The sequence below is a fragment of the Phalacrocorax aristotelis genome, chromosome 23, assembly GCF_949628215.1.
Source record: "Phalacrocorax aristotelis chromosome 23, bGulAri2.1, whole genome shotgun sequence".
NCBI classification, from domain to species: Eukaryota; Metazoa; Chordata; class Aves; order Suliformes; family Phalacrocoracidae; genus Phalacrocorax; species Phalacrocorax aristotelis.
In genome coordinates this window covers 2,342,585-2,366,258 of record NC_134298.1, presented here as the reverse complement: position 1 = coordinate 2,366,258, position 23,674 = coordinate 2,342,585, and the positions used below count along the sequence as shown (strand labels likewise).

Genomic DNA, 23,674 nt, shown 5'->3' with positions numbered 1-23,674 from the left:
TTTTAAATACCGGCAAAGTTAAATAACCAAGTTAGGCTGTAGGTACTGTGTTCACAGACTTTGAGCTCTGTTTCTGATATTATTATTATTACTATTATTCCTGCCCAGCAAATTAGCATTTTTGGAGACTATGACAGGTTTAAAGATACTATTGATACTGCCAAAAAAACTGCGGCTTTTCAGGAAGGCCAAATGAGTATCAGTGAAGAAGAGCTCTTGGACTGCCATTCTCTTCAAGGACTGTAGAAACAGAGCACATAAATATGGTTTAAAGCAGTTTATGGAGAAACATCAAACCCGCAGGAACAGCTCAGGTGGAATGGGAGGCCAGAATGAGAAAAGCAGCACTGACCGCACTTATATACTGGACACACTCATTAACTCGTAACATTACTAAATCACTGGCTCAAACTGCAAAAAAAATTCAAAGCTATCTTCATCTTGGTTATTTGAGAAACAGCTGAGAAAAACATGAACTGATATTACCTCTCCCTATGGAACCTTATTCCTCTGACATCCGTAGACCGCAGCAGCTAACAGCGCTTGTGCAACGCTGTTTTCAGAGGGCTGTTTTCATCAGCTCTCACCACAGGCTTCCCAAACAAAATCCTGCAGGGTCCAAACCACAGTCAGACACTAGACGTTTTCATTGTTGATCCCCAGAAGTGCAACTCCGGTCCCAAGTCAGGCACGGGAAAAATGAGTAACATGACCCAAGGGAAGAGTTACGGGTACCCGTAACTGCAATGAGTGGTGTCCCCAAAAGAGACAGTGGTTTTACCAGCCCAGGAACAGCAACTGCTCACCCACTCTCCAGCCCCCAGCAGAAGTCAGAGAGCTGAGACAAATATCCAAACTGGCAATGACTCAGAGCCAGAGTATCCCATTTATTTGTGCAGAGCATATTCAAGCATAGCTTGAATGCCCAGTTATTAGCTTGCTAATAACATGCACATATTAATAACTGTCCAAAAGGTCACCTCAAAGAGATCCTCAGGGCACAATGTCCAAAGAGAAGCACTATCTCTGCACTCTCTTTCACCACTTGAAGTAAATAATGGTTGTGTTCAGGACCCTTATCTAAGCAACCTCTCCTTTCTAGGACACACCAAAATTTGGACCCTTTAAAGTAACGTCAGCTTGACTTCAGGATGGGTCTCACCAAATTTGGGGGTTTTTAAAGACGTATAACAGCCAGGCTCTCTACTAAAATAGCTAAAGCTCAACTACGTAACTTAGTTTGCAAGCTTAAGTACCTACAAACGCCATTCTGCAAGGAGCATTAGCCATGTAAACTTAAACGGCAGGCTCCAAAGTGCGAATTTCACCCCCTTGGTTCCAGCCCTCCATCATCCTAAAGGTTGGCCATAAAACACCACACAACCAAGACAGCCCTTGGCTCCTTCCTGCTTGGCAAGAGCTCTTGTTAAGTCCTGACAAACATGTCTGTTTAATGGGAGCCTTGCCTTTAATGGGATCCACAACCTCCAGGAAATACAATGCTCTAAGACAAATTTCTCCATTGCTATTCAATAGAAAATCAGGGAAAACCCAACATCTTCAATACAAATTTCTTCATAAAAATTTAGGGAAGGTAAAGAATGGGAAAGACGTGCTGCGACACACATCGGAGCTTCCTAGTGAATTCACGGGCTATCCTGAATACGGCCTATCCTTGGAAAATGCTGACATTTGTGCTACAGATATTGATGATAAATGAAACAAAACTAACTCATTTCATATAAACTAACCAGCCTTCAATGACAAATATTGGTACGTACTGACTCAAGATGAACAATGTGTGATTTAAACTCTTCATCTCCCGTGGTGAGTTGCAGGAATTGTTCAAAGCACCACAGTGCACGGCATTCTCTGGATTATCCTATTTTCACAAATACCAGGTGGCCTAGAATAATTTTTCCAATAAACAAGCAAATGAAGCTTTTCCAGGAGCGCCTGCCGAACCTCCCCACCAACAGCTCCCTGCTACCCCTCCTTGATCACAACCCTGCACTACAACACCCCCAGCAGTTTTTGTCTGTATTGCTTGAAGCACCTCACTGCAGTGCATCAGGTTGCTTACCCGTTTGGCTGGGCAAAAGATAACGTGACTGCTCTGTACGACTGAGATCTGCATTAACAATGAGCAGCATCAGTCAAAATCTTTTCCCTCCCCAACTACTCATTTATATAACACACAGCGAAACCTTTCTGGGTTCCTGAGATTTCTATACCCAAATTTAGGTTAGGACTAGCTAACACGTTATTTGGGGGACTGATAGATCAGGTAAGTCTTGACTCCTTGGAAAGTCTGACTAAAGTCTGTCCCCATCTCCCTTCCTGGATATTCTCCAGCCCCAACAGCATCTCTTGGCTGCACAGGCTGTGGAGTAGGACCTCTCTCAACTACTAATGGTCCCTGCCCAAAGCAAGACCCGGCCTTTGGCTGCACTAACAAAGGCATCCTCTTAGCAGCCCGTAGTCACACACTTACTGGGGAGAACGGTGGGGCTTCATCCCTCCATCAGAAAGCTCAGCTAGCACCTCAAGTCTGCTTTGGACGGGCTCACACACCCTCCTGCAGATTTACTGCTGAAGATTAAATCCACTCCAGAACTAGAACCCAAAAATATAAAGCAAGCATGTTTTAATCTCCTAATTTTGGAAAACATGAAGCAATATACTATTCCTTGTAACAGTAGTTCTCTCCTCCTGTGCACAGCCAGTACTGTTTGACTGTGCTCTGACTGGTACAGCTCCTGAGAACACTTTGTTATTCATGTGGCTGCCACTCCAAGCGAAAATTCAAACAGTGCCCTGCTCTTCACAGGGTCTCCTTATTAGAAAATGGATCATCTTCCTACAAAGCTTTTTCTAGCCTTACCATATCCGCATGCACACTCTTCCTCCTGAGCTTGGGCCACTAAGATCTCCTTTGCTACCACAAAGATAGTCTGAACACATTGCCTTTTATCGCTTAATTATTCTAAATGTTGGCACATACCACTACTCTGGGCTCGCTCTTCATCTCTCGGGGACCGCATACTCCTTCCACAACACCACCAAAATGCCAGCAGTCCAGCAAGGTCATCCAGCATCACCAACACCCAAATATTTCTTAGTGATCTCTGCTCCCATGAGGGATCCCACTGCTCGCCTCATCCTGCCACTCGGCTGCACCGTGTTCAAACGGCCGCTTTCCCAGTTCATTCCCTTACCTCCCTTCCTTCACACAAAGCGGTGCTTGCCAAAGCAATACCTTCTACTATAAAAATGAATTATTTAGTAACACAAAAGGTTTCACTCCTCACCCTCTGACACAGCAAAGAGGAGGAAAGAAAGCAATCACACAGGTCTGCCTGTATTTTCACAGATTCACTTGGCATTGAAAACCAGAGAGAACCTCTCCACCGTGAAACTATATCGCCTGGGCCCTCTGCCAAAACAGCTTTGTTAAAGATGATTATTTATTTGATATAATAATTATTACCTAAAGAGACTGGCCTTCCTACAAATGAAAGATACACTGGTCACAGAGGAAACAAAAATCCACCTTCTTTATATGCAGGGATGACAGCTAACTCTCCTATGAGATCTTCACAGCTGCCCACTGTCACCACCAAAGGCCAGCTGCCATTGATCAGCTCGGCTTTCCGACTGATCGCAGTGATAGGAAGGTGGCAGCCTCTCCGCGGAGATGTTACACCCTACTACTCAGAAGCTGGAGTCAATTTTGAAACAGAAATATTTACCTTGGATGCCAGGTTGTCCACTAGTGCAATCATGGAGTTCTTAAAAAGAGTAGCAGCTGTCAGAGGTCGCTTGGTTACCTCAGTGATGCTCAGTTTACCTTCAGGCCACATCATCTTCAACACAGGGTTAGAGCTAAAAGACAGTATCTTTAATTGCACAGTCTAACAGCGGTTCCACTAAATTCAAAATTCAACAGCTTGCTTCTGTCCAGATCTACTGGTGTTTTCAGCTCAAAACGCATCAGCCAAACCAGTATGGCATCCCTGAGCAAAGTATTTCTTGCTCTTGAGCAATACACAGTTCAAGCTTACAAATATCTGGAAAAATGACAAGCACATTCTCTTCAGATAAAGATGTGCAGTAATGGGAGAGTAAAAAACCTGCAGAAGTGATCTGTTAAAAGCAGAGCCTTTCTTACTGACACAAGCCTAAAGAATTCAACCAAAACAGAAAGGAGTAAGACCTTAGCCCACAACATCCTTCTTAAAACTTGCTATCTGATTTCAAGCTGTATTTCTGCACCATTCTTGGTATATAAAATAATTTATACATTTTCTTGAAGGGTTGAAGGTGAGGTAAAATGGCCACAATGGATGGCGAGAGCTCTGGAATAGACAAAAGCTGGAAGCAGTTACAGCAATCTAATAGCCGATCTATCACATGCTTTAATATGCTGTAAGTGGTCTTTGTGAACAGTTTTTACCAGAGACTTAACAGAAACAGAGGCTAAATTTAATAAAACCTCCGTCCAGCAAATATTTTGCAAGTTTTTTTGTTAACGTGAAGTCTCGAAAACACGAACAGCAAGGCTGTTCAAGGGAATACACTGAGTAAACATAGCAGCTAAGTTAATAGCTGTACTAGCTTTGAAACCAGGTAAACAGAGTTGTCCAAGCAGCTGCAGGCTATTTTTGCTGACTTCCACCCCTGAGCAAAGTCTCTAAAAGGTTGAGATAGGCCACAGTTACAAGAGAATTAGAGCATATTTAATGCCATCCGTCAAGGAAAACAGCTGTCTGGGGCACTTTGTATGTACACACACATTTTGATGGGATTTCAAATTTGCTCATCAAAGGCAACTTGTACTTCCCTAATCAGTACTTATAACATGTGACCGCATGGTTTAAAATTGTCACGTTACTGCACACAGGAGAAGGATTCAAATCTATTTGCCCATTTTTTCCCTCACACCTAAACTTCCTTTCAGGAGAAGGACTTCTAGCTGGGGCCAGTGATACCCGTTGTTGACCAAATGCTACTCCGTATCTTCAGCAGTGATCAAAGAGAGATCAGTAATGGTACATTTGCAACTGGTCCAAAAACCCAGTTAATGTCAAATCAAGCAGCACGGGTAATCTCTGCACAGCTTTCTGGATTGCTCAATGAGTGGGGTTCAGACAGACACTTGAAATTTAGTTAAATTAAAGGGTATATCAGAACAAAACCAACATATAGAGTAAGGACTTTATCCTGAAAAATCAAACTAACAGCCTTTGGGTCGCAGTAGATACACAAAGATCAAATCCCACAGCAATGTGTTTGTTCACATGCACCGCACACACAGTAACAGCAGCATTAGTGAAAACGTTCATCTCTTCTAGCATCCACTCCATAAAAAAGGTTCTGACAAATCAGATTTAAATTCACCTCTAATATTTTTATTCCTACCTGTTGTACATGAGGCGCTTGAAGTCCTGAAATAAAGTGTCCTTGTTTTTGTCAATAAATCCAGTGACTGAGTAACTAAAAACCAAAAGGAAAATAGAGTTAACTGCAAAGAAGCAAAGTCCTTCTCTGAGCTGCTGGTATCAGCGGGGAATCGGCATCCTTGCACTCCTACAGACACAGCAGATGCTAATCAGGAATCCAGCTCCATTTCCCAATCTATCCCTAATTCGCTGCATGAGCACTGTGTGAGACTTAGATCCTTCTGCCCAGCTTTCCACCTCCAGCGCAGGAACAACACACATCCAGTTTTAGAAAGCTATTTGAACTATGCATGTGAAGAGTGTGACGGCTGGGACACCTAGCAGGACTTGGGCAAGCTGTAGATGGCCCAAATTCCAGAGTTGCACTCATGACTTCTGCCTCCAAATTCAGAGCATGTGTTTGTGTTAAATCTAACAGAAACAAAGTTTTCTTTTTCAGTATGTCTAGTCTGTCCATCCCTTGGTGTCAAGGAAGACTCGCTAGCGGGAGAGTGCCTGAAATCAAGAGCAACCTATAACCAGTGACCAGGGAGCTCTCTCGGAAATCAACACACACACACACATTTTGGACTCTCCTTCCTCTATTCCCACAGAAATACCACCCTGAAAGGTTATCGTTTCAGAGTTTCATCTCTTCTCCAAGACTCAAGACAGACAGTGCTCTGTCCTCAAAGAAAAGGTCCAAAGTCTCCCCATACAGCGACTCCCACTCCGTTGCTTCCTGAGCTTCATACGTCCCCCAGGGAAGCCCGACCCCAAACACAGGCACTGGGATCCAGAGCCCCATGACATTCAAATCCCTGCACGGAGCCACCCCCAAATCTTATTGCTCCATATAACACAGTTAAGGCTCAAACATTATCTGCAAATATTTACACATTTCATTTTTCTTTTACAAAATTTTCCAGCCACTGGCAGTGCAGAAGGTTCAATCACTAATATGGCACCTTGTATTTTCTCATCCTTGGCAAAATGCTTTGAAATCAGGGATGTCTACCAGCAATCGCTCAGCAAAGACTCCAGAACAAAACCCAGCTGCCCTGAGTGGGCTCCAGTATGACCACACCAGTTATCCTTATAAATGAAAGGTAAATTTAATCCCAAGGTAAAAGAAATCCTAAATTATTTCCTCCTTAACTCCCTTTAGATTATGCTGGCATGGGGAGTTACACAAATCCTAAACCGTTAAATGACTCCAGTGATCTTCCAGACAACAGCTTTCCCAGCGAACAGTTTCTAACAGATGGGCATCTTTCACTTCTACTTAATCTTCCTTCATATTACTGTCACATCCTGTAGACATTTTTGTGGGTTTCAGGTACAGAAAACTTTTCAACCCAAACGGGGAAGGCTCCGTGCGCTGATGCTTATTTCCATTTAACGCTACCCTGTATTTTGAGTCTGCTCAAACTGATTTGAGAATTTAAAGCCAGAGTGTTACATAACCATACGAAACAGATGTCTAAACCAGATTTTATTAGCTCGGTATAGCTTTTTTTTTCCTCTCCTGTTTTTTCCCTGAAGCACAGCTCTGCCCGCACACACACCCCGCCCCCCATATTCTCCTTTTGTTTCAATTCCAAGTACAAAATCCTATTCTGTAGAGCAAGTAACCAGCATAAGATTTAATTGATAAGCAACTGCTGCACTCTGTAATTCTGTATGACAGCTATTCTGGGTCATACCAGAAGCAGCATGAAATCAGAATACTGTACCACTTCAAAGCTGGCTAAAAGACAAAAAATAGAAGGTACAACTTATTTCTGAAAGAAACTTACATCACATCTCCGGCGTAGTGCTTGATTCGAAAGTCTCTGTCAAACTCCAGCGTCTTGTCAGTTGCACAAAGCTAAAATAAATTAACATAGGTTAAAACATCACCTGTGGACTTTCAAGTTTCATGGAGGAGCAACAAGCGTTGGAAATAGAAATGGAAACTACAGTTATTCCACTTTATATATGCATGTGGAGATGTGAAAACCAGTTAGAACACTGCTTTATAGTACTTTTTCATGGATGCATGATAAGAACATATATTTCTACAAAATCAAGCTGCAAAAGCCTACAGTTTAATTTAAAAAATCTGAAAAACACCACTAAACAAAAAAGAACGTTTGTGCATGTCGAGAAACATTGCACCTAAGAGTTAATTTAGGACTTTTTTTTTTTTAAGTCTTCCTTTATTCTTTTTCCATTGCAATATCCCTCCTCGGCAAAGAAACGAAGCAATCAAAACACAACAGTTACAATAGCTTGTTCCGTCCCACATCACTCTAGTTCATCTACGACCCCTCCAACAGTGACCACCCCTGCAGATCCACCCTGGGCGGTCACAGTGCCGAGCCTCTGCCCTCAGCGCAGGCCTCCCATGACATTCCTTCACTATGGCGAAGGTGTCAAGTGCCCCTGTGGCAGCCGTTCGGTAGCAGTGGCCGTAACACGCTCATCCCTTCAGGAATAACAGAAGCCAAAAAAAAAAAATATCCACCAGGCTCAACTTAATTAAAAAGGAGAACAAGATAAAAACGAGGATTTTTGTTAAAGCCAAAAGGGGCAGGTAGATAAATTAAGTCCTTGCAGGAAGCATGAGCACCATTTAAAAACACCAAGGACCACCAGCATCTACCATCCACCCAAAGTCCTGGGAAAGTAAGAGGAAATTAGCATGGTTAAACTGCAGGGCAGGAGAGATTATCAGAAGCAGGAAGATATCCTCCAAAAAGCTTTACCCATGTCCAAGAGTAGAAAGTAGATTGGCTCAAACTGACAGAACAGATGTAAATAAATAAAAATATATATATAATTTTTATTTACAAAAAAAATCACAAGATGGAAACACCAAAGTTTGAGTAACAAGATACCCAGAAGGTTACAAAGCTGTAAGAAGTCCAGCACGGCAGGAGCAGGAAGCATGCCAGGGTCTGCCGAGCTGATAGATGACCAAGGTGCAGAAGGAACTCAGAGAAAATGAAGAAATGAGGACATACCAGGAAAACAAAGTCATTTTTCTTTTTGTAGCTGTGTTCCCCACCAAGGGGCCATGGAGGACGTAACGCCCTTTTTCAACCACCCAAAACATACATCGCAAACCAACATGTCAAGAGCAGAGGTATAAGACAAGCAAAAACATAACGAAATGAAGCAACTGTTGCTGCCAGATGGGACACAGTTGGCTGCACAAGGTTCTGGCTTCAAACTCATCCAGTACTGGAGAGACTGGGCAGGGGCTTAACATGATGCTAGGTTGGGGTTTTTTTAAGGGGTGATTCTGAGCTTTGTCTACTGGGCAAATCAGTTGAAATTATTAAAACGAAAGAAAGCAAGTCTTTTGATACAGGTGATAGTCTGCTTGGATTTCTCTGAGCCTTTTCACAAGGTTCCTCACTAACACATCAAAGAATTCACGCTGCTGTGAAAGATAAGAGGAAGGGTCCTCACGCAGATAACTGCTGGAAAGGTGGGATACCGGAGTCCTGCAGGGCCCGTGCTGAGGTCTGCTCTGTCAACATTGTCTTAAATAAGCTATGATCTGACAGTAATAGGAAGGTGATCAGGCTTGATGGTGGTACTTAATTATTCAGGGAAGTAAAGGCTGACTGTGAAGAACTGCAGGAAGACATGAGAGGCTAAAGGAATGGCAAAGAAGAGCAAATGAAACTCTCCATATACACAGTGATACAGAGAAAAGCCAAAATTGATAGCAAATGATGGGGCCCAAACTGTCCATTCCCAACCCAACAAGTATCTTAACTACTCTCCATCCCAATAAGGACGCAGCAGAACTGGAAAAGGCTTGATGAAGGGCAAAACCGATCAACAGTACTGACTGTGCTACAGGAGGAAGGGCCAAATGAATTAAGCCTCTTCACGTTAACACAGAAATGCCAGGAGATGATCGCAAACAACATGGAGATGATGTATTGAAAGACACCACAAACCATGTTTTGCTGTTGAGGAACTAGGAGGCCACAGACATAACCTAAAAGGGAGAAGGGAGAAAGGAGGAAAATGGGAAGGAAGGAGCTCTTCACATGAGTGTCTAAGTTGTGGAATTCTAAGGACAGGACAGGACAAGAACGAACTATTAAGGACACCAGCCCTGATTCAGGAGGTTCCTGGACTGCAGAGCACTGGAGACTGGGAGCATATAGATTTAGCATTATGCATTTGTCCCATATTCTTCTGTTGCTTAGACCTCCACTATTGTCTTGGGAGATACTACATCAGGTGGACTAGAATGGACCTTCTCACACTCTTCCCTTCACAATCAGTTTGAGATTGAGCCTAATGAGAACTTTCCACGGTTTGACGATTTAGGAATTCATAGACTATCACTGCACTTGAGCATTCAAAAGTATAAGATCAATTGAAAAAAATCAGAACTTAAAGACGTTGAGAAAAGAACCTGTGATGTTGAGAAGTACGATGAGAATAGTTTGCATGTCTACAGATCTAGATTAGCATTAGACAATCCAGAGAAGGATGACCCATGCTCTAAGAGCAGAAAATTTTGCCACAAATACTCGTAGTGGAAGTGTTTGCCAGTATTTTTCCTGGTTTGCTTGGCTTTCACCAGAACAACCAAGCAGACAGCAGCAGATCAGACATGCAGTACACAAACTAGGACACTACTATTTAGGGCACAGCAGCCCCTTAGAGCTCATCCACATGGAGCCAGTGTGCAACCTGCTCTACAGGCGAGCAGTGAAGCATTAACTCAGGCTGAAAGATGGGAGCTGTTCCCATAACACAGCACATGTACTTTAACTCTCTACGAACAGCTTCCGTCTATGCTGAATTTCACAGTATCTGGACAGAACTACTGCAGTCTACAAGGCAAATTACGAAATGAAATCAAGACCTGTGTTTTAATTCAAGCTAGAAGAGGCTGTCTTAGAAAGCTCAGGTTTCCTACAGCAGTTCTAGATGGGACTGAGGAAGGTATTTAGATACTGGTAAAGGACATCTCCAAAGACGCGAGAGAGGGAAAAAAATAATTATGATGCTGAGAGTTTTATGGGTCAATTTTGTGAAGGCTATATTGATTTAAACTAGAAATTAGCAAGCCAGGAAGATACATCATGCCCTCCCTAAACGTTATTTATAGCAGTATTCCTTGTTTCCCTCTCAGTCTGCACAAGCAGTTTCCTGACAATGCCACCCCCTACCGAGGAATGCTGCAACTGGCAGTATTTTCTTTTAATGTCTCCTATGCTGTGAAGGGACTCCTGAAGGTAAGGACTCAGACAGACTTTTATTTTTTTTTTAATTTTCATTTTATAGCCTCCCACATACTTCATGAAATCCAGTCCCTTTCCCCACTGTATCAAAGTACCACCTGCTCTCTCTGTGATGGAACCACGCCACCTTAGCAGACACGGGACCAAGGACAGGACAGAAATGGAACTTCTTTCTCTACCAGCTTCCGCCTATTGACTAGACAGCTCCAGAAGCTGGACCACTTCCCACACTACCCTGCTGCAGAGCATTTAAGACTCCATCCCCCCAGGCTTCACTAATCACAATCATTAGTACTACTAAAGGAAGCAATTTGCATTAAAATGTAGAAACCCAGGCTACGCTTCATGAAAATGCTTGTTTTCAGGTGAGTTTACTCAGAACACGCTACGCATCTGCTGCTTAAGCACGTAGAATCTAGGTTAATGCGGAAAGCAAGATTCCCTGTTGGTTCCCCCTCCTCGGCTAGGGTGCACAGGGCAGAAGAGCTGGCAGGTGTGCTGCAGCTAAAGGGCACTTAAGGAAAGCCACCTCTGGGAGGAAAAAGTGGATATTTTATTTTCATCCCAGCCTCTACCCAAACAAGCCACATCCAGATCTATTGTTTATATTCAGCCTCCCTGGAGGCAGCCTTTAGCACATCTCTTATACAACCATGCTAATTTTGTATTTCTGACCTACATAAAACAATGCACTGGGGTGGGAGGGAGAAGGGGGAACCAGCATTCTGAACGATGTATTTCAAACAACGTCTCTCAGTTAAAGGCCCTCAGATTTCTCAAACTGATCAGGCTGGTGACTGTGTTTTCAATACGCTGCCAAGTGAGGAATAAATAAAGCCTTTTAAATTCATACATTGTACCAAAACCAAAGCAAGTCAAGGGGCCTGGATGATCATCGGTGCAATCTGAGATGAACATATTTTGTAGCCAATGATGATGAAAAAAGAGGAAAAAAAATCCCAGTACTGTAATAAAGCAGAAGTGTGAATAATTTCACTGTCACTATGTATTAGAGCAGCCGGGGAAGAACATCACATGGGTTGAAACTGCGCATCGATTGGTTACAGATGACATCATGATATGTCAAGGCACTTTTATGCCTGGAATAAAACTGATCTCACATCGGACATACTTTAGCTCCCTCTGCCGGATACGGGGCCGCCCGAGGCGCGACCTAAACCCAGACCAGAGGGCCTGTTCCATAGTTAGGAGCTGCTGTTGTGCTTAGACACTTCATTTCATACTCGATGGTAACAATTCCAACTCCAGCCACCCTTCAAGTCTTTCCCTTATTCCATTATGCCTAAAAATCCAGAAAAGGTATCACACAGGAAAGGAAGCAGGTGTTGAAGGGACAGAGGAGTACGTTACCTTCCTGCTGGAGAAATGAGCATGCTTCCCTAGCTTGTTATTAAGAGCCTCGAGGAACATCTCATCTGTAACTTTTCCAACATTCATGCAGGCATCGTCCAGAATGGCAATGATCCCTTTGTGCTGCTGCTCTACCAGGTCAACAATGACCTGATTGTTAAAGTAATCAATCTGTAAAAACCAAAAAAACGGTATATTTGTGACTTTGGCTAGTGAAAGAGAAGAGTACCAGTGTTGGCCACTGAAGGACAGCACCATGTGTCTGACAGAGAGAATGGGGCCCACCACTCACAGAAGAAGCAATCAGCTTCCAATACATCGATCACTAGCGTAAAATTAAGCACTAAACAGCACCACTAAACAGCAGAGAAGGTGATCTTTCAAACACCTCACGTAAATCTTGAGAACTCTGCTAAAAATCAACTGCTACAGAACACACTTTAAAATGCCTTTTAAAATTCAGCTGCACAGAGTCACCATGGTGAAAACGGCACATCTTGTCCCCAGCATTATAAAAGGAATTTGAACAGCAGGACTCAAGATTTTTATACTTGAATATCTACAACTAGACAAAATACATAAGCCCTCAGAACAGAAACACACAGTGATGTGTGTGGCATCACAGAGATACCACAGTATGTTTTAACTCAGACCTGGAGTTACTTCTTTTCCCAAACCATGGCAAACAGAAATGTTGTGAGATAAATGGTTAGCTTCTTCCACAGCCTGATTTCCATACAGCAAGTCTGACAGTACAGCTGGCGTGGACACAGATGTCCTATCGACTTCGATGGGAGCATACATGTGGAGCGACTGTAGATCTGGGACTTATTTTGGTACACTGACCTCAAACAGACCTCTCCCTCCCCTGCCAAATCACTCACATGCTTCCAGGGAATTCCCTCTCGCTGGTACTCTTCCTGCTCCTGCTTTAGAACCAGCTGAATAAAGAGCTGCTGTAGCTTTTCATTGCAGTAATTAATGCAAAATTGCTCAAAACTGCAAAAACATGAGGAAAAAAAGGTAATGAATTTTTTGGGAAAGGAGAGAGCACAGCACTGTGCTCTAACAACGAGGCTCACCTGTTATTGTCAAATATTTCAAAGCCATAGATATCCAGAACGCCAATGACAGTGTTTTTCCCGTGTATTGTAGTGTCATAGTTCTTCACTTCAATCACATCATTGATGTGTGTCACAATCCAGCAAAAGAGGCGCTCGTATATAGCCTGCCAGGAAACAAATACTGAGGAATTTTGCCTGCATCTGTCTCAGTCCTTTCTGGTAAATGCAACACATGGTGCTACAAAGCGCAATTCAAGAAGCTGCCCTAACTAAACAAAAGCTACCGACAGCATTCTGCTACAAGTGAACAGCTACTTACAAGAAAATAGTCTATGAAAATAATTTTTTTCTTTCTTCCAAAACTCATTTACATAAAGGCTAAATCCTAGTGAGGTTACAAGGTACAGTGGTTCCCCTAATTTGATTCCAGTCTGCTTTTCAATTGCCCAGTAACTTCCACACCTGAGAAAAATTTAACAATACTGAATCACAGAATGCCCTGAGCTGGAAGGGGCCCACAAGGACCATCGAGTCCCTGCACAGGACAGCCCCAAATTCACACCGTGTCTTTGGGGGCCTTGGCCAAGTGCTTCTGGACCATTGCCTGGCTGGTGCCGTGATGCCTCCCTGGGGAGCCTGTTCCAGGGCTCCACCACCCTCTGGGGGAAGAACCTTTCCCTGATACCCAGCCTAACCCTGCCCTGGCACATCTCCCTGCCATTCCCTCAGGGCCTGGCGTTGGTCACCAGAGAGCAGAGACCAGCCCTGCCCCTCCTCCTCCCCTTGGGAGGGAGCTGCAGAGCGCCATGAGGCTGCCCTCGGCCTCCTCTGCTCCAGCTGAACAAACCCAGGGACTCCAGCCGCTCCTCGTACGGTTTCCCCTCTAAACCCTTCCCCAACTCCGTGGCCTCCTCTGGACACTCTCTAGTAGCAGCTTTATATCCTTAATGCACTGTGGCACCCAACACTGCCCACAGCACTCAAGGTGAGGCCTCAGCAGTGCAGAGCAGAGCGGGAATTGAAGAGCAAGTGAGAGTTCAGTTGTAGAATCTACCAACCGAACACAACGGCAGTGAAATATTCTTGTTCACCTTTCAAAAAGAAAATGTTCTGTAGGCATAGGTATCTTCACGGTCTGCATGTTCAAAATGTATTGCAAAGCTGTGCAAACGTATATCTTAGGAAAAAAAAGTCAAGTTAATGATCAAGTATTTTTTTAACTTCATCTGTTCTTCCCCTGTCTTTTGATTTCTTAGCAAAGGAAGGACAATTGTCATTCCTTCGGTCATCAGTATCCATCTTTCCAAAAAAAAAAGACAGTGCTTTGGGTTTCCAATCTGAGCTCTAGACGTTACAGTTCCACTCTCTACTCTTTGAATTTAACTGCTAAATGAAGTCAGGAATATTTTGCAAAATACTCAGCCCTGTACCCTGTATCCCTTTTGCAGCTGCCAGAAGCCAGGCTTGCAGCTCCCAACCCTCTTGCATGTGCTGCAAGCACTGCTGGTTTGGTGCATGCTGTGTCACTGCCAGGGGAGGGACGCGATTGCTGTGCAGTTCCCCTGTAGAACACAGGAGCGCACTCATTCAGAAATAAATCTGCATGAAGTACAGAATTCCTGTGTCTCAGCAAGCTTATTGATCCACCCAGGAATCCCACTGGGACCTGAGCATTGAAAAATATGCAGTTATGAAGGTGATTCAATATTGAATGCCTTCCTCAGGCATCACCATTCTTTGCTGCACTGAGTACAACTCAACCAAAAGGCAAAAACAAAAGAAATGCATCTGAGTTAGTCACACACAAAATCAGATGCAGAAAAAGGAAATTTAAACTCACTTTTGCAAAGGCATCTCTGCCGTAGGTGGCTTCTTGTTCAGTATGTTGTTTGTCAATGACATCCCGACCCGTAGCTACAGTCCGGAACAAAAGAGCCTTCTCCACCATGTCAGATTTTGTTGACAGCAAGTCCGCGATGATTGACACAACCTTGCCGTTTTCTATTACAGGCGTATCACCATCCACAGAAAACTTCAAGTTCCCCTGCAATAAGTAGCAAGAAACTCGATTTCTCATTCTGTCTTTTATTGATGTGAATCAGGACACCCCAAGTTCATCCGTATACCACCTGCTATTCAAGTCAGTCTCCTAACATGTAAGAAGGGCGCGCCTTGCGCATCCAGGTACCCACAAAGCTCTAACATCAGTGGAAGCAGCAAAGCCTGACTCAAAGAAAAGCATTCCTGCTCGGTGTTCAGCTCAGCTTTTGAAAAGAAATTACATCAAACACTTCCAGAGGTTTAATCAGTGTCTCAAGATGCAGAGTAATGACATTAAGCATACAAACGCTGGAGGTAGCATTTCATCTTCACTGCAGCTCGCCAAGAAAACGCTAGGCTGCAGTTCTTATTGTAATGCTATTGCCACAAAGGTAACGTGAATATTCGGGGGAAGCTGACAAGTCGGCACTGCTAATGGCACTGGACTGACAGCACGCTACCACAACAGCTTTGCTACTGAACACCTGCAGAGCCAGAATTAAGAAGCAATAGCATGCACTATTTGCAGGAGAGGTCCCACACCCTATCTGCTCGGCCTGACTCTGCCTCCATTCCCTCTCCAGCACAACTACTCCAAGGAGGAGAAAAAATTGGAAAAAAACTACCATTTTCTTTGCCACCTTCCTCCTGCCCCCTGAGGTGCCCCCTCTCCTCAAGGAAGCGTAAGATCTGAGGCCAAGGACACTGCTCACGGGAGCAGACTGTGGGTCCCAGGAGAATATGGGCAAAGGAAGGATTTCCTGAGCATCAGAATACAGAGAATTAAGTGGTCTCCTGTATCTGGCTGTGCTCAAGCCTCCACCGTGAAGTGAAGTACCATCCCTTCAGCAAAATCACAGTTGCGAATGTGAGCGTGAGGGCAAAAGGGGTCAGAAGGATAGTGAGCAAGAGCTCCCTACCCCCTCACCGCTGAACACAAACAATTCCTGTGGAGAACATTCAACAGCTCCTAGTAGTTTGTGGTATGTCTCTTTTGGGATCGGGAATATGCAGGAATAAATGTGATCTTCCATCATGACCGCAGCGTCCTATTTCACCAAGGAATTTCACTCACCACTGGAAGTTGTAAACTGTATACGCTTTTCCAGCCAACAGATCTTCCAACTGCTTCTGCAGCAAGAAAATTAGAGCTGCTGGAAGTACAGGTGTACTTGAGCCCTCCTGAAGAACAGCCTATTCATACCCGCGGGCAGAGAGCTTACCAAGTGAAGAATGGCTGCCACGATTTTGTAGACGGTCTGAATCTCCTCTTGCTTGAAGCCTATCACTTTCATGGCATCCGCTACTGCTTTGAACTCTGCACCATCATTGATGGAACACTGACGGGAAAGAGACGTTCAGGACATGAGGCGCTTAATGGAAGTCAACTGTGAGACAGCAAAGACTTTGCAAGCCCATGGGAAACAGACACATGCTTCACTATATATATATATATATATATATATATATATATATGTGGCACCACCGTAAGACTTTTTCAACTGATCCTAATGCCATACCATACACTTGTAGGCTGAACCCCACATTGTACACACACGTATACTAGCAGCATTGGGATACAGAAATCCATTGCAGCACAAGTAAATAGATCTGTACTTTCCCAATGGAGTTTATCATGAAAGTGTAGAAGCAATTCATAATAAAATCAGACCCACAGTTACAAGTAGCGCAGTCACAGGCCCTCTGAGAAGAAGCTGCACAGCACCAGCGGTACGTTTCTGGTGACCATCTTTCTCAAGATGAGACTCTGCCCCCCCCCAATGATCTGGGTTTGTTTTCACGGCAGATTCCGGGAGAAGGCATCTGAGAAGGTCTGTGGGTTTGTCTGCCAAAGAGCATCCCAAGAAAGCAGTCAGGAAATCAGGGAGCCTTCTTCTGGACCCTGCATTGGAGGGACAACACTAGGGACAACTCCAGACATATTTAAAGTGTTCAGGATCTTGTTGTCCTAAAAACTTCATGGGTTTGTTCCATTCTTTCCTGCTTGGATGGCCCCCTTGAGGATAAGTCAGATATGAAGAATGAATGCTTCAGTAACTTACATGCTCCTACTGTAAAAACAAGAGTCCTCATGGCTTTTTGGTCCTGAAAGCAGTGTAAGTTACCCATCATGAAGCATGAACAGTCTGCACTGGTAATGGGTCCACTATCTATGCCTGCGTTTATTAACGAAGGTGATGTCTCTGCTACTACATTTGACTGTTTTTTATAAGCAGACACAAACGTAGTAGGCACAAGTACACCTATGTTTGTCTTCTAGGGCCAGAAACTCAATTAAAAATAGCACATCAGTGTCACCTTTCAACATTCATCCCGTAAATATTGGTCTCAGCTTCTGCTAGCTCAGCAGTACTTTAAGTATTTCAAGAAGCATTTACAATTTTAAGACAAATTACCTCTAACTCACTAACAGCACCCTCACCTTTATCTGTGCTCCAGGACGGATATAGTGGTATGCAGATGCATCCTTCTGAAGATGGAGAGAACGTAACATCTGGTCAGAACCCCCCTGGAGGAGCTGTACAAAGAGGATTTTAAGAAATGGTGAATGAAAAATAAAATCCTTCCTTTTTCTGTTTCTGATTCATCTGCTTGACAAGCAAAATCATAAAAGCATTGAGTTACTGCTACAGAAGAATTGGCTACAGTATCTGGAGTCACAAGCACAGCATGTGCAAGATACACGGTCTGCACCGCTGCAGGGCTCTGACCACCAGAAGGACGCTGCCCAGATGACCATCCTTCTGAGTGACACAACCGTTTAGAAAACAAGCCTGAACCTCTTCACAGACCAGACATGTTTACATCTGTGACACGCCACAGATGTGTCTCAGCAAGCACATTTACCTTCTCTGCTCTACTCAGAGACTTTCCAACACGGAAAAGACACAGTCATGAGAAAGGTGCTAACATGCTGTCACGGATACTGAACGAGCGGGGAAAAAAAATAAACAAACCTACATTTCCCTCACTGCAAAACTGAGAATAAAGGTTATACTAATAAGTCAACCGTTTCCCCCAAAGGACGCACAAGGGAACCACCATACAACATGGAAGACATTAAAAAGAACTCAAAGAAAGTCAACTTGGTTTAATAAGATTACTTCCATATGGACTAAAGGCCTCAAGAGAAAACAGAGGGATTAGACTTATGACAAATAAAACAGTGAGTCAAAGTCCAATATTCTACCATATTTGTTTAGTTAGCCTGCTTTTAAGTTTACAAATGTGTTAATATGGGAATGCAGGACAGAAAAAAATAAATCTTCCCATGCTCCTTCCCCAGACCAGGCCTCTTCAAAGAGCTAAAGAACCTAAGATCACCCAAGACGCAACAACAAGGGAACCCTTTGCAAAACATACGAGAGGGTGAAAGCTTTAAATATTTTGCCTATCATGTCTGGGAAACTTGAGAAAAGTCATTCGTTCTGGCAAACGAATACAAACCTGGTAAAAAGAATGAAAGCTTCGTTCTCCCGGCTGTTGCACAATCACACGAGACTGTGGGGAAACAAAACACAAAGATGGGTATTTCTGGATGTGGGCAGCCTGCTTCCCCAGCACCTCCCCTTGGACACCGATGCATGGGTTCAGCACTGCTAGGACACCTCCAAACTAATCTTATCTTACGATAAGTCTGCCATGAACATCATTAGCTAGGCATGACCATGGAGTTTGAAGTCTATAATCAAAAAGACCAGCTTGTGTAACAGCTGCAATGTCCTACTTCCACCAACGAGGAACCCCATGTGACAACTCCAGAACTGCTTTCATAGAAGAGTCAAGTGAAACGTTATTTTAGTTTGAGAGTTATTTAATTTCTGGAAATGAAAAACAGGACTGTGTGACTACAGAAAAAATGATCTGCAGGCCACAGGGCCTGTTGGTAGCCACGTCCACAGTGCCAGGACAGGCTGCCAACGGCACCCAGCCACTGCACCAGTGACCGCGCTGCTCTAGCACAGGGGCACTGTTTTAGGGAGCAAGCGACAGCTCCATCGTCAGAGCACTTGTTCCAAATCAGTATGGAACGCACAAAACCAAAGTTAAGCACAGCAGAAATTCAGGTTTGTGCTACAGGTTTGAGCTATGGAGAGTGACGAGGCATGCGTTCCTGCTGCGGTGCAAAGTCACTGTCTGTCAACTGCTTGTGTCGGGCCAGAACTTTGACTGCTTTCAAAACAGAAACAAATTTAAGTTGGTGCAAGTCAAGAATATGAAATAAAGATCAGGCTTTAAGTCACTGCAGTTGCAGCCCCACACCTTTTTTGCATGAAAGTATCACATGTTAAATGTTCGGTTCTGTTGTTTTGTTTGTTAAAACAAAGTGTTTATTCTGAAAATAGACTTCAGGGAAATAATGGGAAAAGTAAACATAAACAACACAAACAAAAAAGCATGTTAGCAGATGCAGTCAAACATACAAATTAAAGCCAGACGTGTGTCTCACACATAACAAGAACTGTTAATAGATCAAGCCCGCTTTCTCAACAGTGTTTTACATATTCCAGTGTTTTCAGCCACCACTTAATGACATGAAAAAACCAATGCTTAGGATCACTTGGAATATATTAAAAAAAACACCACAAAACCATACTAAAAGATCACACACGCTGTGGCATTATTCCAGAATAACACTTCTCAAGCATTCCGTTGCTACTTACAGACCTAGATATCTTCTCCTTTCATTCACCAGTGAGATCTCAGTGCAGAAACTTATAAGGAAGGAGTTTTGCAGACATTAAATTAATCTCAGGTTTTATTCTGCATACAAAGTACACACCTATATGCACAAATGCTTTTGAGTAACACTAGTCCCTTCCCTGGTGAGCTCTGCGAGCAGTGGCGTTAAAGTAACAGGGCAGTGCCAGTGCTTCAGCAGCATTTCGGTTACTTATACTAACTCTGGAAGAAAAATTAAGCCCTAGATTTAAGGACATTCTATGCCTTCATATGTCACCTGTTGACATACCACATTTGAAAGGAAAACTTTCCAATGGCAAAGCACGTATTACAGAAGTATCTACACAAAAGGCTCTAACTCTTAAAGTGAGCATGGCTTACCTTTTCTAGTAAGTAATTATTGATATGCCCACCTATTGGGTCTCCTTTAAAATCAAAGTTGATATCCATGTATTTGCCAAACCTGCTGGAGTTGTCGTTTCGGTTTGTTTTGGCATTGCCAAAGGCCTCGAGCACACAGTTGGATTTCAGCAGTATGTTCTTCACTCTGCAGTACAGACAAAGGGCAAGAGAACTGGGTAACTCCAGACTTGTATACTGAAACAAACCATGGAAATGTTTTTCACCGGCGTTTCTCAAGAAGAGTTTAGTAACAGCAGAGATGCTCTTTGATGACATATGCGGGCAGATGTGTACGACGTTAGCAGTCCCACGGGAAATCAGCTGGGAGATTTGGTAATGTTCCTTACAGCTGACCAAATGGGAACCAATGACCAGATTCCCTCACTGAAAACAGCATCAACAATGCAGTTCCTTCACATACATAAATTTTGAAATCAATTCCCTGAGCTCTTCTGCAAGTAATTTTCAAAATTTTTGTCCGCAGAGGTACTAAGTCTGTTTCAGCAGAAAGCCACATTCTTTGCTCAAAAACTTTTGCTCTAAGGCTGCCAGGCACATTTTGCAATGCAGGAGTACGCAAGGCCGAGCGGTCATGGAATACGTGCCTTGCACTCAACGTGCTATTCTAATGTACACGTATTTCAGGTAATTTGCCACAGGAAACAGGATTTCTAGATACTGTTTTTATTCTGCAAATTTGAAGACCTGAGTTTTTCCTAAGGTTTTTTAACATTAATTTATCAATCAGTATCACAAAATTCCCAAAGTAAAAGCAGTATCTGAAGAAGTTAGGGAAACTCTGTGCAATCAGCATGCAAATCTTGCAAGAGACTGTCTAATAACATGGTACTACACAGCCCACAGAGAAAGATCCAGAAACAAACCAATTTCACTTCTTTTTCTGCAAAGCCCTTACCTTTCCACCTCTGCTCTCTGACCGGGGTTGGTAATGGCTGCTATGTACTGCATAATGTATTTACTGGCCTCAGTTTTGCCAGCCCCACTTTCACCTGAGGGCACAAATGCAAAGATGACACAACAGATCAAAGAAAGCACAGCAAATCACTGAGCAGTATATCCTAGTTCTACCCTGACAGTGTTTGGGTTTTTTATTACTGTTTTTTTTAAAGCAATCTTATTTGGTGCACATTGAACATTTTCTAAATATAGCCGTAACCCTGCCTGGTTGTCGCTGCTACGCTGACTTAGAAGCAGTTATGATGTAAGATTTCACAGGTCGGTAAAAGGCCTGGCACACAGAGGATCAAAAGGAATATTGTTAGAGGAGAAAGACTGGCATGCAGAGGCTTGGCTAGCAGCAGAGCCGGGGACTGCGATACAAGAGGCTACTGTTCAGCACACCATCTCGGGTCTCTTGCTTTTCAGAGCTGCTAAAGCATGGGAACATCAAGGAAACGAAGTGCCAGGATCCAGATAGCGACCATTCATGGTACAAGCCCTGCTCCCACTGTTGGAGCCACGACAAGCAATCAGCCCGGCCATCAAAACAGAGAACAAAACAGTGGCCAGTCATCTAAGGGACAAAAATCAGCAGTTCTCTAAAAAGCGACAGGAACCCTGTTCTCACTGCTCTCCATTCACACAGGCAGGGCAGGCAGGGGACTCATGTTCAAGTTATCACTTTGCATGCACAGATTAAGCTAATGACTGACACCAGCTCTTGAATTAGATAAGAAATAATTGTTAAGGTCTCTGCACATGGATTCAAATGCAAATAAGCTGTTTTAAGATTAATGAAGTTTTCTTTTATAAAATGCTGTCATTAACCAAATCATTATTCTTCTTCTGCCTAGAATTTCACAAAGATCAAGTGTTCATCGTCATGAAAAGCTCTTTCAGCTTACCTGATATTACAATGCAGGTGTCTTTTGATCGCCTCTTCATTGCTTTGTAAGCAGCATCAGCAATTGCAAAGAGGTGAGGAGGCCTCTCGTACAATTCCCTTCCTTTGTACTGCTCAATCATGTCATGCCCATAGATGTTCAAGTTTTTGTAGGGGTTCATGGAAACGACCACTTCCCCAATAAACGTATAAATCCGTCCTTTTTCAAACCTACCCGCAATGAGACAAAACAGAGAAAGGGAATGAGTCAAACACAGATTCAGAGTACAGCTTCCAAGCAAGCTGCCCATTTCATCAGGTGAACTCCTCAATCCATCATTGTACAGAAACATTAGAATAAAACATTGACTATGGACAGTATCTGACCAGCAAGGCCCGGAGGGCACGTTAGCATATTGCGTAGAGACCTGTTGTTACAAGGACTAAGAACTAGGACTAGCTTTGACTTTTACCACCTACAAAGGAAATTTCTACTGCTACTTTACTTACAGATGCATGACTGATCAGATTACTGAGGTACAAATGCCAACTGTATTTCTGAGTACCGCAAACTTTTGCTTTGCTGATGCAATCAAGCCGGCTTTCTACGTATTTGGGTATTTCTGTTGCCATTAACATTCTGCCAGAAACAAACGTTTCTAAGAAAATCTTTAGCAAGATTTAAATTAATATCATTTACTGTTTCTACAATTGACAATTAGCAAATATGAGTTTGTGATGAGTTTACATAATCTGCTTTATAAAGGGGATTTAAAGGCAAATTCTTTCTTCAGTTCTACAGTTGTCCATAGCCCAGCTCAGGCCCGAGAAGCAGAAGTTTTGAAGCACTCACTTAGAGGTCTAATCCCATTTGCAAGAAAGTAAACAAAGATACAAGCCAAGAAGGAAATCACAGTCCTTCAGCTCTAGCAATTAACTTCCACTCCATCCTTTTCACTGGAAGGCACTTTGATATCATCACTATGGCTAAACTACATGTGAAAGCTTTTTAAGAACATGTGAAAACAACCCTAAACTACACCCTTCCTAAACCCTAGCTGGTCCTTAGTATTCCTTTGAAGAAACAGAGAGAAAATAACTTGAAATTTGTTTAAAAAAACACAGATAAAGTGTTTAGTTAAAAGATATTTCCAAAGAAATTCACATTTCATGAAAAGTTATCCCGCGGAAGAGCACAGAAGGAATTTCAGATGAACAGCTGAGGAACTCAAACAGCATTTGCTTCTCAGGAGGAGGAAGGATGACAGCAGATCTAGAGATCAAGTGCAAACAGTGGCATTTCTACTATTAAATACCTGTCTGCACCCTGTATTTAAACCTTACAACATTAGATGGCACCAGAACACCTCCATAGAGTACAAGGGCCCTGCTAATCCCTGATGGACTCCAGCACCAATTCTAGCACTACTTGATTGAATTTATTACCACCCCCATGTGGTGACAGGCTTGACATTTTCTATTGTTCATTTGAGAATTTTCTGCAGCGTCTTGGCAGGGTTAGTTTTTAGCAGGTGTTATAAAATTCAA

The 23,674-nt window shown here is 43.2% G+C and overlaps 1 protein-coding gene across 4 annotated transcripts in view; it reads right to left on the bottom strand.

Annotated features, from left to right (window-relative positions):
• The window catches only part of MYO1D (myosin ID), a 163,504-nt gene that overhangs the window by 103,068 nt on the left and 36,762 nt on the right, over window positions 1-23,674 (bottom strand). For all 4 annotated transcript variants that reach the window (XR_012664125.1, XM_075116550.1, XM_075116552.1 and 1 more), the window contains exons 2-14: window positions 22,149-22,357; window positions 21,200-21,293; window positions 20,263-20,428; window positions 18,646-18,699; window positions 17,621-17,716; window positions 16,401-16,517; window positions 14,978-15,181; window positions 13,156-13,301; window positions 12,958-13,072; window positions 12,074-12,244; window positions 7,241-7,311; window positions 5,422-5,496; window positions 3,753-3,885 (exon numbers count right to left, since the gene is read on the bottom strand). Coding sequence is in view for 3 of the 4 variants with exons in the window: in XM_075116550.1 (XP_074972651.1) it covers window positions 3,753-3,885; window positions 5,422-5,496; window positions 7,241-7,311; window positions 12,074-12,244; window positions 12,958-13,072; window positions 13,156-13,301; window positions 14,978-15,181; window positions 16,401-16,517; window positions 17,621-17,716; window positions 18,646-18,699; window positions 20,263-20,428; window positions 21,200-21,293; window positions 22,149-22,357 (1,651 nt within the window). In the remaining variant the exon portion in view is untranslated. The remainder of the gene's footprint in view (window positions 1-3,752; window positions 3,886-5,421; window positions 5,497-7,240; window positions 7,312-12,073; window positions 12,245-12,957; window positions 13,073-13,155; window positions 13,302-14,977; window positions 15,182-16,400; window positions 16,518-17,620; window positions 17,717-18,645; window positions 18,700-20,262; window positions 20,429-21,199; window positions 21,294-22,148; window positions 22,358-23,674) is intronic.